The 18,042-nt window shown below is 37.9% G+C and overlaps 1 protein-coding gene across 1 annotated transcript in view; it reads left to right on the top strand.

The window, feature by feature from the left end:
* LOC150107773 (neprilysin-1-like) overlaps positions 1-18,042 on the top strand; it is a 129,952-nt gene that overhangs the window by 55,848 nt on the left and 56,062 nt on the right. The window contains exon 2 of the mRNA XM_090392040.1: positions 618-720. Coding sequence (XP_090248166.1) covers positions 662-720 — 59 coding nt within the window. The 5' untranslated portion in view covers positions 618-661. The remainder of the gene's footprint in view (positions 1-617; positions 721-18,042) is intronic.

Here is an 18,042-nt window from a genome sequence, read left to right as displayed (position 1 = left end):
CCAAACTTGTCGATGTTCGATAATCGTGATGTCAAGTCTATTGTGTTCCAAATGCCGATCAGTTTGTATTCGAAAGTCCCAGAGAATTTTTGCTGTTTCGTTTTCCAATACAGTCTCTATTTTATGCTGCCACCAGTTATCAGAAGTAGCAAAGCCATATTTTTTGGATACATGCCATTGAATTATTTTGTCCACTTGATGATGGCGGTATTTATAGGCAGTTTGAGCTATCTTGCTGCAGGCACTGATTAGATATTCTACAGTCTCATCTTTCTGATCGCATAATCTGGATTTGCTATTATTATTGATGTTCAAAATTTTTGTTTTGATTGCATTAGTTTGTAATACCTGTTCTTGAGCTGCTAGAATAAATCCTTCTGTTTCTTTATTAATGTGTCCGTGTTGTAGCTATTGCCATGTCTTGTTCACGTCAATTTTGTCCTCAGTAACTCGAAGAAATTTGCCATGCAAGGGTTTATTATTATTATTATCATCATTTTAAATTCCTTAACAATTCCTTAATAATTTGAACCAGTGCAGGTTATCAACTATATCTTGTAAGTGAATCTTAAAATCTCAAAATTGTTTGTAGTTGAATAAAGAAATTTCTTCTTTAGCTAATCAGGTAATCCTCTCTTGGCACGAACCTGGAGCTGTTGTCATGACTACCGATACGGAGCGAGCAGAAAGAAAAATGGCACAAGAAGTGAGCGTTCGTAGGTAAGTGAATTAAGATCATTTCAGATGAAAGAAATTCAGTTAACGCACCTTAATAACAGCAAAATTACGTGATCTTTGTTTCCGTTATTATTTTAAATTGAAAGCCCAGACGTATACAAAAACAAAACAAAACAAAAAAAGTGATCTGGGTAGCGTTCGGAAATAGATAAACGACGCCATTGCGGATGCAACCTGCACCTCTAATTAAGACTCATTGGGTTGAAGAATACTTTTTATCTACTAGCACACTTAATTTGCGAAACAGCTTTTTGTGTTGCGCAGTTTGCATTAGAGTCATGCGTAATATTTAAGACTACTAGCGCCATCAAACGGAGGCGTAGTTTCAATTATCGTTTGCGATTAAATATGCATTAAATTTTCAGAATTAGATCTAGATATTTGCGAGGACAATGACCTTTTGGTAACGTTGTTTGTATGAAATAATAGGCATAATAAATTTCAGTTCTGCGTTAGTCTAAAATCAAAATTCTCATGCTTTTGTCGTTATCGGAAAAACTAATAATAAAAATAAATAAAATAAATCAGAAAGCCGCTAGTTTAAAGCTTAAAGAATAAAAGAATAAATATTGTTTCGATTTTCTTTAAACAATGAATATTATTATTTAATCATTTTTATGATTTACTTCATGGAAAATATTTTAAAATTTCATGACCTCCCGGATTTCTAAATTCCGATTATTTTATTTCAGCAAATGCAGACGAAATATTTCTGAAACCTTGTAATTTTTCATGAATTTCATTATAGGTCGAGATTAATTCTTTTTCTTCATTAAGCTCCTTTATGTTAGGTGAAAACAATACACAGTTATATAGAGTATTGCACAATAACCACGTCGACATACTGAACTCGAATAAATTAAAGTTCTCCTTCCGGTAAGAGTTATGTGCAATTAATTAAGATACAAGAAATAAATTCAGTTCATATGCCAGACGAGATTTCAGATTTCCAGTGTTTTTTCACTGAAAATAATAATAATAATAATAATAATAATAATAATAGTAATAATATGCGTGCATTTTGTTGTTCTATTTCTGTTGAGAATAAACAGTTACTGACATTTTTGCTGGTTGCCATACCAAAATATAGTAAAATGAAAATTTATATTTATATTTAATTTATATAATACAAAGTTAAATTTATAATGTAATACAACGTGTATTTGATATCTAATAAAATAGCTGACCTGCATCATAAATGTTGTTTTAATGTTACTTCTTTTAATGTTCCCTTTAAAATACCATTACGCTAAATGGTCGAAAATAAAAACTGCATAAATAACAAGCACCAAAAAAGAAGCCCAAAGAATTCATTTTTTGGGCTGATTTTTTTTTTTTTTTTTTTTTGTGGATTTACAGAATCCCACAAACTCAGCTCTGACTTTTTTTGACTCGTCTATGAACTTCATGAGATTTTTTTCTTTTTTTCATTTGTGACGTCATGGTCATCGTAACGGTGATGTCCCAATAAAATCATTTTAATTTATTTAATTAACGGAAGGGGTTTACAAAGCGACATGCACGACGTGTAATGGCCGTTAAATTGGAGACACTGAGAGGACAATCAACGCATTAAGGATTTAATATTTTACATTGTAACTCATAACTTCGCCGTTCTCCTCAAAATGGACCGGCATTACGGATATCACCACGATATCCTTAATGACGGTCTCTGAACACGGATCTCATGAAGGTCGTACAGCAAATGAAGCTTTCGTTCGTCTAAAGTTGATCTTCAGATAATTCGGTGATTCGAGCTGAAAACCCATAACAACTCAGAGATGAAATTTTATCTCACATTTGACAGTTCCCACAAACTGTAATAGCGAAAACTCAGCTAAAAATTTAATTAATGATAATTTATATATTTAAATTATGTTTAATCCTCTGCCATATACTAAAAAAAAATTAAAAAATTAAAACCAAATAGGATTCACTGGTTTTATATTAGTAGGAAAGGGGTGGCGAAAAAAAAAAAAAAAAAAACGGTTAACTGGTTTTGATTATACCCGGTTGGAATGACTTAGCCAGTAGTGGTCCCAGCTTGGGTGAAATGAAAACAAAATGCCAAGAAAAAAAAATTTTTTTTCCCAAATAAACTCCAGAAACAATCAAGAAAGAACCTCCGCGCATGCACACACTAAGGAAAGCTTAGATGAGCGGAGGTTACGCACACAAAATACACGGACACAGGCTAAACTCTCCCGTGGCGACAAACTTCAGTTGATATCCAAGAGCAACGCATATGCCAAAAGGGGATGCTGTTTGTAATTAAGCTGAGTTGAGATTCTGAATTCGTCGATACTCAGCTGCAAAAGTAACATTTAAATTCATTAACGTGCATGTTCAAATAATATTAAATTAATTCACTAACTTACGTCTTCAAATAATAAATAAAATATTTTACATTTATTTAATATTTGAGTCATTTTAAAATTTAAATGGTGTTTTTTAAAGTTTAACATATTTCGCTTTTTTTTTTTAATTTTTTTGAATAATGAAATAAAAAAAATTAAATATATGACATAAATTAAAAAGAGCTTTTAATAAATAAATAATTAAGAATTTATTTATTTCAACATTTTATGTAACTCAACCACGGAAGGATTTTTAAATAAATCATGAATTTTTTCTACTTTTTAAATAATTTTATAATTTTAATATTTTTTATTTAGTTTAGTATAATCAGAATACTCTACTTTAGAAACCAAATAGAAAATTTTTTAAACCACTTCAAGCCTCAAATAGAAGGGATGGTCTTTTGACACCACATAATAAAATTCATCTGGCTTCTTAAATAATTAACTGATGCATTCAGGTGGGGTTGGAAAAAAAAAAAAAAAAGAAAAAAAAAAAGATGGCGTCTAACAACAACCGTCATTGCAAAGAATGTTTTTTGATATCAGTGGTGATTAGTGAGTTTTAGATATTGTGAATCTGCTTTGTTTACGGAATAGAAGGTAAGAATTTAACTTTGATACAATTTTCTGGCCCTAGCCCGTTCTATTCGCCATCATACCTATCCGAAATATATCTTAATATTTCGTACACAAGAATGGAGAATGTAAACGATATCAAGGACGCCATTCAACAGCTAAACAAAGATATGTCACTTGACATTCTCAAATTCATCCTTAAGAAATTTGATACAGACTACCCTGGCTGCTTGAATCTCTTCACTCAAGTAAATGACACTGAAGTTGATGATTTAGACATAGAAGAGGACATTACACCTGTTCTACCTACAAAGATTCCCCGACAGCTCGATTGTTCTCATGAGGAACAATCTAATAAAAGACGAAGAACATCGGGAGGTGAACTGGAAGATAATGTAACAACTCAACAAAATCAGATCTCCCAAGACAGAAAACAAAAGGTCCCTCCAGTTATCCTTCGAGATAAAGACAAATGGACCTCAGTCTCAAGATCCCTAGGAGAACATAATATCAATTTTTCCTGGGCAAGAAATACGGAAGAGCGTGTAAAGATCCACGCTACCACTGTCACCGATTATCGCTTGATGACTAAAATGTTTGACAACTCCAAACTGCCCTTCCACACCTTTGCGCTAGCAAGCGAGAAGAACTTAAAGGTAGTTCTAAGAGGAGTGGCTGAAGGCATCTCAACTGATGAGATTACAGCTGACCTCATCAATCAAGGACTGACTCCAACCAAAGTCACTAGAATGTTGAGGTCAGATAAAACACCAATGCCACTGGTGTTGGTCGAAATCTCTAATACACAAAAAAGCATCTATAAAGTAATGGACATCTGTAAGCTTAAAATCACAACCGAACCTCTAAGGAAAAAGGCATCGGCAGGGCAGTGCCACAGATGCCAGAGGTTCGGGCATACCCAAAAACTGTGCAGAGCTGCATATAGATGCCTAAAATGTGGTGAGGGTCAACAAACCAACTCCTGCACCAAACCCAGGTCGACACCTGTCTGTTGGGCCAACTGTAGAGGACCACACCCCTCTAATTACAAGGGTTGTCTTTTCCATCCAAAAAACCGTGGATCATTAAGAAGTAACCACGCTCCTCCAAGAAATGACACAATGCACATCCAAGAAGTTCGCCCTCCAGAACATATTACCTCACATTCGACAACACAGGAAGGCACTAGACCCTCAACCATGTCCAAATCATATGCAGAAGCGGTAAGAACCCAGACTTCTTCATCACAAGAGCGAACAAGCTCTAATCTCACCTCAGCTTTAACCTCGTCACTTGCAACAATGCTGCATGAATTCAGCAAAGCAAGCACTTCACCATCCTCTAGAAAAAGATTCTACCTAGAAACCCAATCCATATTAACAGCTCTCTATAATGTTTAAAAAATTTAAACCAAATTCTCTCATGATAACAGCATGGAATGCCAATGGCTTAACAAGCAAAATTCTCGAGCTGCAAGAATTTGCAAAAAGATACAATCCAGACATAATCTTGATCAGTGAATCCCACCTCAGACCATCAAACAATCCAAAACTAAGAGGTTATATTTTATACAGGACAGACAGACTTAACTCTAGTGGAGGTGGAACAGCTATCTTTATCAAAAATTATTTAAGCCACAACTCACTGACCAACCCCCAAACTCTAAACCTTGAGGTGACGGGTGTGGAGGTGCACACAAATAACGCTGGCAAACTCAAAATCTACGCAGCGTACAATCCTCCCAGTATTCCACTATTAACAGCAGATTTAGACTCCATCCTCAGCTCCACGGATTCCATAATTATAGCTGGAGACCTTAACTCCAAACATACGGCCTGGTTCAGTTCGTCAATCAACACCAAAGGCCGTACCTTATACAACTACACATTACTCAACTCATCAATAGTAGCTGGACCCACTGAGCCCACCCACTACAGCCCATCAGGAAGTTCTGATGTATTAGACATAGTTATCCTCAGAAACATTAAATATCAATACCAGCTGGAGACAGTAGAAGAGCTTAACTCAGATCATAATCCCATCCTACTCAGGTTAGGACTTCAAGACCAACTCTCTCCCCATCATTCTTTCATACCATGGGACAAGCTCTCTAAGGTTCTTCCAATCCACATCGGTCCTCCCCCTGTCATTCGTAAAAAAGAAGAAATAGATCAAGCTGTAAACAATTTAACTAGGCAAATCAACACAGCAATAGCATCAGTCACTCAAACCACTGTCTTCCACGCTTCTAAGATCCCAGAAGAGATAATGGACCTGATTAGAGCCAAAAATAAGGCCAGAAAGCGACATCACAACACCAGAGCCCTGCAGGACAAAGCAACCTTAAACACTTTGAACAGACAGGTTCGAGAAGCCCTCCAGATCCACAGAAACTCCAAATGGGAAACCAAACTGAAAGAAATCAACCCAGAAGATAACTCCATGTGGACGTTTGTAAAATCTCTTCGTACCAAAAGACAACCACTTCCCCCTTTAAAGACCAATCTTGGAGTTGCACACACAGATGAAGAAAAAGCAGAAGCCCTAATTGACAATCTGGAAAATCAATGCAGCCCATCTTATGCAAACTTAAATATCAATCTTATTTACAAAGTTCATCGTAAAGTTAGAAATGCACTAAGTCAGCTTAAGGATGATTCAGAAACCATCACCCCCACATCTCCAACAGAAATAATAAATATCATTTCCCATCTGAAGAATAAAAAGGCCCCCGGCCCTGACGGCATTACCAATAGAATAATAAAGCTACTCCCACGGAAAGCCATAATTCATCTAGTTAATATTACCAATTCCATCTTAAGATTCCAATACTTTCCCTCTGATTGGAAAGTCGCGGACATTATACCTCTGAAAAAACCTGGTAATAACCCACAACTTCCCCAAAGCTACAGGCCCATCAGTCTTCTTTCCTGTCTTGGCAAAGTAACAGAAAAGGTCATCCTATCAAGACTACAATCAGCAGTGGACCAACAGAAAATAATCCCAAATGAACAATTTGGGTTTCGCAAAGCTCACAACACGGTGCAACAAATTCACCGACTAACAGAACATATCACTCATGGCTTTAACTGGCACCTTCATACTGCTGCTGTATTTTTGGATGTTGCCAAGGCCTTTGATAAGGTCTGGCATCAAGGCCTTATCTTCGAACTAATTGAAAACAATATCCCAATTAAACTAGTGAAACTCATATTCATATATCAATGAAAGATACATGCAAGTAAAACTCAACGGAATTGTTTCTTCAAGGCGCAAAATCCTGGTGGGAGTACCTCAAGGTTCTCTTCTGGCCCCAATACTTTTCACAACTTACATGGCAGATGTTCCTCTCAACCCAAAAACTACTACGGCTCTTTATGCCGACGACACCGCTATTCTAGCCAGATCGCTCAGCCCTCACCTAGCAATCACTAGACTCCAAAGAAGTATCAATGAGCTAGCAAACTGGTTCACCAACTGGAGAATTCAAGCAAACCCCCTCAAAAGCTCAGCCATGATGTTTTCAAGAAGAAAGATCTGCAACAAAGAAGACATCCTGCTCTCTGGTCAAAAGATCCCATGGCATTCAGAGACCAAATATCTTGGGGTATTGATGGATAAGAAACTCCTTTTCAACAAACACATCAATCTCGTTTGTTCCAAATATTCCAACGTCATGGCTCAGCTCTACCCATTGATCAACCGCAAGAGCAAACTGAACCTACATAATAAATTGCTTCTTTACCAGATGGTAATACGTCCAGTCATTACCTACACCTCACCAGCATGGAGTCACACTTCAAGATCAAACATTTCAAAATTACAGAGAATCCAAAACAAATGCCTTAGGATGATCCTGGATGCACCGTGGTTCATCAGAAATTCACAAATTCACCGAGAAACCGGCACTCCATACATCTCCTCTCTTTTTCGTGATCTTGCAGAAAAATTCTTCATGAAGTCAAGTTCACATTCAAACCCACTAATCGTGCAAGCTGTCAATTACAATGAGACTGATTACTACAAACACAAAAGACCGAAGGCTTTCTTCTCTCAACTGATCATAGCTAACACTACTGCCCTCAGAGGGCGAGCTTAATTGCTCACAAATCTCCCATTCCCAAATAACTCTCATTACAGATAAAGGGGAATATGAAAAGCACTTGTGCTTCACCCATCCTGTCAGTAACGTCAATGGTCAAAATGGTCAGGTGGCGTTAATGATTAATTCTGATTACCTCCTCTTTTGCCGGGTTTTAGTTTTGGTTTCATTCAGTACAGACGTGTTTATCAGCGCTCCTTGTAGTATTACAGCAGTGAGTTAAGTTTTGTTTTTAATGATTAGTTCAGAGTTCCTTTCAACATTAAAATTAAAATAGTCATTATTTGATGCGTCAACAGCGTGCTCGATCATCAGAGCAGGTAAGACTTTTTATTTTCATCTTCAAAAACATTTTCCAGGCCCTCTCCTGTTCCTCGCCCAGTGCAGCACTCGGTGGTTGAAGGGACAAGGCAGGTCCTTCCCCCACTTCAAGTCTAGATTATGGATTCACCATATGAAGATCTCTCCTTCAAAGAACTTCTAGCTATCTTTCGGCAAATTGGTAACATCTTACACACAAAATGGCCAGGAAAGGTAGAAGTTCATCAGATTATGGAGGTCGAGACAGAAGACCCTCAAACCTCCGACCTTTCTCCTCGCTCTACACATGACAGCGTCAATTCCTCCACTATAACAACTGACATAGACTCTAATGATTACCAGGAAGTCAGCAGAAAGAAGAGAAAGAAAGAGTCTCTTGCTGCAGAACCTGAATTTGCACCTCAAATGGACACATCAGCACAATCTAGTGCAAGAACAGAGACAAATATACCGATACAGCCCAAAGAGAGGATCCCACCAGTAGTCCTGCGATCTAAGAAAAAATGGTCGTTGCTTGCAGAGACGATGAAGAAAAATAACATCAAGTTCTCATCAGCCAAAAACACAGATGATGGAGTCTGCATACAGCCTGAAGGAACAACGGACTACCGCCAGCTCACCAGACTTATGGAGGATCATAAATTTCCATACCATACTTACCAACTAAAAATTGAAAAGAACCTCAAGGTAGTGATCAGAGGATTGGTAGAAAACATAACATCAGAGGAAATAGCTACTGACCTTAGATTACAAGGCTTGGAGCCGATCAAGATTTCTCGAATGTATCGAGGAGACAAGCGCCCCATGCCTCTGGTCTTAGTAGAGATCAGTAAAGATCAGAGAGAAATTTATGATCTTAAAATAGTCTGCAACTTGGTCATCAACACCGAGCCACTAAGAAGAAAGGCATCGGCTGGTCAATGCCATCGCTGCCAAAAATTTGGGCATGCGCAAATGTTATGCAGAGCAGGCTACAAGTGTGTGAAGTGCGGTGGCAACCATCCCTCGCACACTTGCGTCAAGCCAAAGACCACACCTGCTAAATGTGCGAACTGCAGTGGCCCACATCCTGCAAATTACAAGGGTTGTTCTCTCCACCCATCCAACCTTCAAAAGCCTAGACAGGTGTTAACCCAGCCCATTCAGAAAAATATTGTGAGATCTGTGCCTGAAATCAAAGCGCGAAAAGTTACACCAGATAAATCTTATGCTTCTGTGGTTTCCTCGAGTAACACTGAGGTACTCCCTGCAACTAGCAGTCAAAATTCTTCAGCAATACTCGCTGCCTCACTTGGGGAGATGCTAATGGCCTTCAGCAAAACAAATCCAAGCCAGGCCGACACCAACAAATTCCTTAGGAATACTCAAGTCATCTTCTCCATGATTAATGACTAATCCGGCTTCAACATCAAATTCCATGCAGATAATATTCTGAAATGCAAACGGTCTCAAGAGCAAAATTTTGGAATTACAGGAACTTACAGATCATTTACAAATTGATATTCTCCTCATTAACGAGACTCACCTACGTCCCTGCGACAATCCCAAACTCGGAAACTACTCGTTACTTAGAAATGACAGACTTAATGCCAGAGGTGGAGGCACTGCCATCTTTGTCAGAAGAAACATTCCCTATAATGAGATTAAGAAGATTAATACATCTAACCTCGAGGAGACAGGCATAGAAATTCATACCAACAATGCAGGCAGCTTAAGGATTTATTCTGTATACAACCCCCCTGGCAAACCTCTACTCCCCTCTGATCTCTCTCAGCTACTAGATACAACTGAAGCAATAATTGTAGCAGGAGATCTTAATTCCAAGCATCCTTTATGGAACAGCAAAAGTTTTAACAACAACGGAATGATCCTCTACAACTTTGCCTTGAAGAGAAATATTGTTATTGCAGGCCCGATTGAGCCAACACATTGCGGAGCGATCGGCAGACCTGATGTTTTGGATATTGCTATTTTTAACAATTTTTCTCATCAATTCCGACTTCAAGTGGTTGACGAGCTAAGCTCAGATCACAATCCAGTACTCTTAAGTTTAGGGGAGGAGCCTGAGCTCATTCCCAGCCAATCCCACACAAACTTTGCAAAATTCAGTGGACTCAGTACCTACTATTTCCACCCGTGAAGAAACTGACGTGGCAGTCAACAATCTAGAATGTAAAATACAGGCTGGCTTATCCGCAGCTTGCTCTACTTCCACCCCAGCTCAAGTTAACTTACTTCCTGAAGAAATCCTTGCTCTGATAAGGAACAAAAATAGGCTCAGACGCCGCTATCTCAACACGCTATCTCCGCAAGACCGTCGAGAACTAAATAGAGCGTCCAACCTAGTCCGTTACGCTTTAAAAGATCACAGAAACCAGCAATGGGAAAGAAAACTCTGTTCTCTCAAAACTGAAGATAATTCTCTGTGGAAGTTGACTAAAGCTCTCCGTACAGATCGCTCTAACATCCAGCCCATTCACGGAGAAAGAGGTCTTGTTTACAGAGATAACGAAAAAGCAGAAGCTCACGTTCAGGCCCTCCAACTTCAGTGCCGTCCTAATTATGCACAAGCGGATCTAGTCTTCATAGAAAAAATACATCGTAGGGTACGCTCTGTGCTTCGGCAACCTTGTAGCTGTGAAAATATCTGCCCCACCTCACCTAAAGAGGTCTACTCAATCATTAAGAAGCTTAAAAATAAAAAAGCCCCTGGTCCATACGAAATTACCAACAAAATAATTAAAGCCCTCCCACACAAAGCTGTCATGCATTTAGTAGCCATTATTAATGCAATTCTGAGAATTAATTATTTCCCCTCAAGATGGAAACAAGCCGATATTTTCCTTATTCTTAAGCCTGGTAAAGCACCACAGATGCCACATAGCTATAGACCCATCAGTCTTCTATCATGCCTAGGAAAAATAGCAGAAAGAGTCATTCTCAACCGACTTAAGGAGGTGAATAAAAATAACATAATTCCGAAAGAACAATTTGGTTTCCGTACTGGACATAGCACTACACAGCAAATTCACAGACTGACTGAGTTCATCACTACAGGCTTTAACTGGAAACAGCACACAGGAGCTATCTTTCTAGATGTTGCAAAAACTTTCGATAAGGTGTGGCACAAAGGTCTCATCTACAAATTAATTGCAGCCAACATCCCTCTTTATCTTACCAAAATTATTAACTCCTTTCTAGAGGACCATAAAATTCAGGTTAAGTTGCGAAATTAGATCCTCAAGGGATCTAATGTTTCCTAGCACATCACTAACCACTATAGCTAGTTATGCGGATGATATGGCAATTCTTAGCAGATCTCTCAGGCCTAATATAGCTACTCAGCGATTACAAACTGCAGCAACAAATTTAGAGGACTGGTTCAAAAAATGGAGAATATCTGTAATTGCCGATAAAAGCACTGCCATTCTATTCACAAGAAGACAAGCATCTCACTTTGGAGAAGTTAAACTTTTTAACACAACCATCCCATGGAGATCTAGCACCAAATATCTAGGCGTTCAACTTGATAACCGTTTAAACTTTAACTCCCACATAGTTTGTGCATGCAAAAAAGCAAACTCTGCAATTGTACAACTCTATTCTCTCCTCAATAGAAGAAGTCAAGTCAGCACCAATAACAAACTACGGATCTACAAAACAATTATCAGACCATCGTTAACTTACGGATCGCCAGCCTGGGGTCACACTTCCCCCACTAACATCAAAAAGCTACAAGTTATACAAAACGAGTGCCTCCGTATGATCTTCAACGCTCCGTGGTTTGTCAGAAATACTCTCTTACATCGAGATGCCGATATTCCAGATATTCCCACTTTCCTCCATGACAGTGCTGCTGCTTATTTTGCCAAAGCAGCTGTTCATCCAAATCAACTCATTCAAGAGTCATCTAATTATGGTGGAAACATAAGCGCCCGAAAGCTGCTTTGCTTATCGATTCTGGTACCTCCGTACAACCCTAAATAGGGTGAGCCAGGTGCTCGCTAACATTTAATACACGACTATTTCATACCGATTAAGGGATCGAAGTCCACGGGACTGTTATCCATCAAGCCATATCAGGTTATCAGGTTATCAGGTGGCGTTAATGAAAAGGTGTTGGTAAGACGGTTAATCGACCGTGAGATGCGGGGATTAAAACCCTTGGAGGGTAATGGATGGCAATGCTGTAGCCGATGAAGTTCTAACCGAGGCTCGGCTATTGCTGTTACACTCTTGCCATGATCAGAGCTTTAATAGCTCAATAACACCTTATCCCTGCACTGTCCTCTACAGATAACGGGGAAGATAAAAGTATTCTTGCTTCGCCCCTTTAAGCCAGTTCTTATACAACTCAGTATACTGTAGGTTGATTGCCCAAATATTACAAGAATGCTAAATGTTGAAGAAGCTTCAAGTAATTTAGAAATAAAAGTTTCTGAAACTCATTAAAGAACTGATTTTCAAATTTTAACCATTTCCTTGTCTCATAAATACTTTAATGGTCTTTCTCTTTTCAGCAAAACTGCCATAGCCTATTCTTCTAAATGTTATAAATCAATACATTTTATGAATAAAGTTTTATAATGATACAAATGAGACGAGACATGACAATCAATGCATCTCGTATTTCAAATAACGTGTATGTGTGTGTTGGGAAGTTTTTTGGTGTACACTCCATAAGTGAGAACAAAATTCTATGACAGGTTGGATTTGAGATTTCTACAGTGTTAAGCGTTGCACACATGAGAAATAATGTTTTTAATGGCAAAGAATACCTATATAATAGTTTTTTGGAGGAAGAGTGGGGAAGGAGCTAAATCATGATGTACTCATGCCAGAGTAGGCTACAAGTCCGTTCAAGAAGGGATGTTTGATCTCGCACGAAGATATGGGTATTATCAAATGCCAGAGGATGGTCATTTTTGTGTGAGATAAGGCAGGATTACGTTTTAGTGGACAATGACATATGGCGTGAGATTAGTGTTTAAGGCATTAATTATGGAAGATCTTTTATCTGGCTAACTATGAGTACTGCGTGGTTTATCAAAATATAAAAGGAAGAATGGAGGTACTGTTATCAGCAAAAAACCATGGACAGAATTTGAGGGTAGTGATAGAAAGTCGTATGAATAGAAGACTAAAATACAGATTCCCAAGATCGGTAGAAATCGAAAGAAAGATAACCATCCATCATTCCACATAGTGAAGGATTAGGATGGAAATTGGCAATCCATTTGTAAAGGATTGACAGTTAACAATAAGAGGTTAGCTAGTTTAATAAGCAGGCATTTATGCCAGACCAAATCGAATGCCTTGGAAATGTCTAAGGGAATTCGTTGTTTCATCAAACCTTTCTACTGCTTGAGCTATAAATATATGATGTTGGCAAAAAGATCTACCATAGATCGAGTGTGGAAGAATCCACATTGGTGGTCACATATTACTCGAGCATCCAGATGGTGGAGTGGATCGTTGAAGACTTTCTCCATTATTCTCGATAGGACTGAGGCGAGTGAAATGCGATGTTACTTTGGTGACTAGCTTTTATCTCCTTTCTTTTAGTTGGATTGAATAGAGAAGATATACAATGTATCTAAACTCAGGAGCACAAATTTTAAGCAGTTTGAGAGAGTGAAACAGTATCAAAACCAGAATTTGTTGGTATCCTTTTCATGATTAGTCCTATGTGTTCGTGACAAAAGACTGGAGGTAACATGCAGTGAGCAGTTCTTAGTAAATTGGAAGTACTATGCCTTGATCATCAATCCTGGTACTGGAGAATGAATCCAGGAGGTCAGCCTTGTCTTTGAACGATGTTACCATCTGGATGTGAAAGAAGTGGATGGGCAGAAGGTTCGCCCATTGACATTAGCGAGGGACCAGAAGCATTGTCTGCCATTTGAGAGGTAGCTGTTTGAGCCGAAGTATGGCTGAATGCGATGCTGAATTGTTTTCTTGAACTGCCTTTGGCACATTTGTTGGAAAGTGGTTTGGATAATGGTTTGGTCTTCTGGATGGCATGAGGGAGGAAGACCTTTGGTCTAGAAAGAATGTAAGTGTATTCGATTGGAGGTGTTCAGATGTGAAGAGCGAATAACAGTTAGTCCGAAGAAAGGAGTTGAAATCACGTATGCCCTCCTTCTTGGCACAGTGTATTGCCAAAGGACATGAAGCATAGTGACTGGGTGAAGGGTGAAGAAAGGAACTTGAATGAGATTATGCTCTGGGGTACCAACTGACATCCACTGTAGATTTATGAGGAAAAACTGGTTAAGAGATCGAGGGCTTGGGGAGAACGTAGAGGATTATCAGGTATTGTGGTCTGCAGATGGACAGTTTATGAAATATTGTTATACTGGCAGTAAACATCTCTGCATATCTGCTATCCTGATCGATTGAAATGGATGATTGTTTCGCGGACAAATAATAGGAAAGACCAGAGTGGTGAGTAAAATTTGGAAAGTGATGAAAAGTAAATTAATGCATCTGAATGGGAGAAGGAAATTTTGTGTCAGAGCTTACGATAAAGAGAAATTCAAGATTTGAAATTCTCTAACATTAGATGTCCGATTTAATAAACGAACGCACGTGTTCCACACACTCTTGCGGCAGAAGTAATTAGCAGATTGTACTTCTTGGAATGGGAATCATCTCGCCAGCAATGTCACTGAGGGCTGCTGTGGCTTTTTTCATCGCTCGCACTAGTTTGGAAGGAGGAACTGTCCAAAGCCGTCCACGATGTTGATAACCTCATGAAGAGAAGTATTTCGGAGTCACTTGAGAGCGGATTCCAGAACTATTTCCAGAATATGATGACGACAAGGCAACCACGTCCCGAAGTTGATGGCTTTACTCGTTTATCCCAAGAATCTTTTCCCTCACTTGCAGAAACGACAACATCAAATTGGCCAGTTAAAAGCAGTTAACCTTCTTTAACCTTCTTTTCGTTTTGTATTTCCCTTCTTCCTATCTAAAAATTTCTTCATTGCTTCTCTGCTACACCTTGTCATTTTAAAAATGCTCTGTCTGTTCGTTTAGTTTGTAGGTCATCTTATGGAGTTGTGCCTGAAAAATATTTAAAAATTCTTCTAAAAAATATTTGTATTACTAAACACATAAAGAGAAATAAAGACATAACGCGTGTCAATGGAAGGAGACCACACACACACACACACACACACACACACACACACACACACACACACACACACACACACACACACACACACACACACACACACAGAGAGAGAGAGAGAGAGAGAGAGAGAGAGAGAGAGAGAGAGAGAGAGAGAGAGAGAGAGAGAGAGAGAGAGAGAACGGTTTTGTTCAACGCGAGCACCCAATTAAGCGAATTAAGTGATGACATGATTCTTTTGACCTTAACCCATTGCCCATCGCAGCATAATACTCTTTCTATGATAACGCATAAGAGAATCGTGATTTCTTTTTGTTCCGCTAGTGGCGCTGTTGTTCTCATACTAAAAGTAACGCATGTTAGTGATTAATGACCTAAGTATAACGTAATACTGACTCACGTGAATTAAACATGATAATAATAATAATAATAAACTAGGAAAGCATGAAACTAACTTCTGATTTTAAACAAAATGTTCAAATACACGTCTGCCTTGGCGATTCATAAATGAAACCAATAAATAAAAAGAAAGAGATATACGAAAAATAATAAATCACTTAGTAAAGGGTAGAACTGAAACATACACATGCAAAAGTTTGGCATAAGTAAGATAATAAAATATCGGATATTATGGGTCCACCCATATATTATAGACAAATATAGAAACTTCGGTTTCTTTCCATATATATAGTGGTATTATTTAAAATTTATTAATTCAGCTATTAACTGGTACCAGACAACCTTGCATTTAAAAAAGAGGTTAACTGATGACATGCACTGGAACTCCAAGTGAATACCGGAAGCCTCGTTCACTCCCCATACACAAAGAAGAGCGCTTGGGTCATGCCGAATATAAAGCAGTAATCATGGGTAAAAGCAGATTACATAATTACTCAATTTTACGGTGGCTCGGTACATTGGAATGAAAGAGTCCCGTGCCTGCACTTAACAGAAGTATGAGGCTCGCGATCCGCCTGTCGTGGGCTTTTTTTTTTTCTTGAAGGAACACAGCACCGATGGAAAGTTTGAACGTTGATATTATCAGCATACCTCCAACTAAATTTAATTGTTTTTTAATGGAAAACCGTGAGTAAACTGAAAATGCCCCAGTCACACACACACACACACACACACACACACACACACACACACACACACACACACACACACACACACACACACACACACACACACACACACACACAATAAATTGCATGTAGTATAGACAAATATTTATTTTTGCCAATACCTTCGTTATACTATGCGATATAACTTTTCCTTCCTCACACCCCTTTTTTTTTTGGTTTTATTTTGTTCATTTTAGAATGAATTCGCCTGCTGGTTTTTTTTTTTTTTTGACATCGTTGATTACAAATATGTATTATTATTTTTTATCACTTTTTCACAAAACTCCATTAATGTTGAGCTAAAACTCTTCATATTCTATGTAAAGATTCATTGACATTCATATTTAAAAATGACCCCCCCCCATTGTTTTGAATAAGCCGGAACTGACTGAACGTGATAATTCCGACACTGCGTTAGATCGCAGTGCATTTGTTTCGTAACCTAAAACGTTAAGCGAACAATTCCAATTATTAACTATTCAATCAATGTCGAAACATAAGCTGTAACCTTTAACATGTTGTATTGCATTTATATAATGTTGTAAGCATTGTTATTATTTATAAACACAAACAAATTTTAATTTTTTCATTTTTTCCTTAGGGGTGCTGCAGTGTCGCAGTGCTTATGTACAAGCCGCCATTGATGATGGTGATGATGATAATAATAATAATAATAAATCTCTAAATAACAACAGTCAAGTATTTGTTTATTTTAAGAATAAATTCAAAAGATAAACAGATAAATAAATCTAAAATAAAAGCGACATTTTTTTGGCCCACAACTACGGACAGTTGATTATGAAAGGCATCAGTTGTGACGAACTACACTCTAAATGAAGTGGAAACCAACATCACGGCTGACCTTGAAGTCATTTTGAGCAAGCATCCTCGGGAGCGACACTTGGATTACGTTAACATTTTCAATGAAGAAGCCACCAGCTCCATCCATCTTTGGATTTCTTCCCAACCAGTGCGTCCCAGTAAACGACAAGTGTCGTCAGGAACTATATATAAAACAGATTTTGCTGAAAGAACGAAAACGTTTTTTTTTAAAAAAATCTAAAAAATGGCAAAATGATTATTAACTTCCTTTTATTGATGAGTGAGTGCCGTATTAAAATGTCTAAATATTGAAGGTAAACAAACACTTTTAATGTCAGTTTATAAAATAAATTAAGAGGAGCATATAAAGAAATTCATTTGAATAGCTTTGTTAATAATTTAATATGCGACGCAGAAACACAAAGACAGAAGATATTTTGAATGTACAAAATTATTTAGACACCATCCTGTTACACAAGACAGAGAGATTACGCCATGTTATTTGCGCTTGCCATTGCCGACATTTATATTTCAACATTACGTAGTAGCAAAGGAAGCTACTTTTACTGCACACACGGGATTTACGTAGATGCTATTATACTTCTAAACATTAGCATTTGATGTCCCTAAACGGAACATTAAAAAGAACAAAGCGGATCAAAATGTTGAAGGAAATCAGACAATATTTAGGAACATATTTTATAATAAAAAATGTTTTGAATAAATTGATAATTTATAATTCTTTAGGATGAAATTTGAGAAAAATATTAACTAGCTCAAGAAATATAAGCAGACGACAGATGGTTGACGTAAATATGCCGACTTTTAGCTTTACTGCTGTTTAAATGAAAAAGCAGA

This window comes from Typopeltis vanoorti, chromosome 4, assembly GCF_054136105.1.
Source record: "Typopeltis vanoorti isolate ZY-2024b chromosome 4, IOZ_Tvanoo_1.0, whole genome shotgun sequence".
NCBI classification, from domain to species: Eukaryota; Metazoa; Arthropoda; class Arachnida; order Uropygi; family Thelyphonidae; genus Typopeltis; species Typopeltis vanoorti.
Note: the sequence above shows the minus strand (reverse complement) of the source record. Positions and strands in the feature narration are given on the sequence as shown.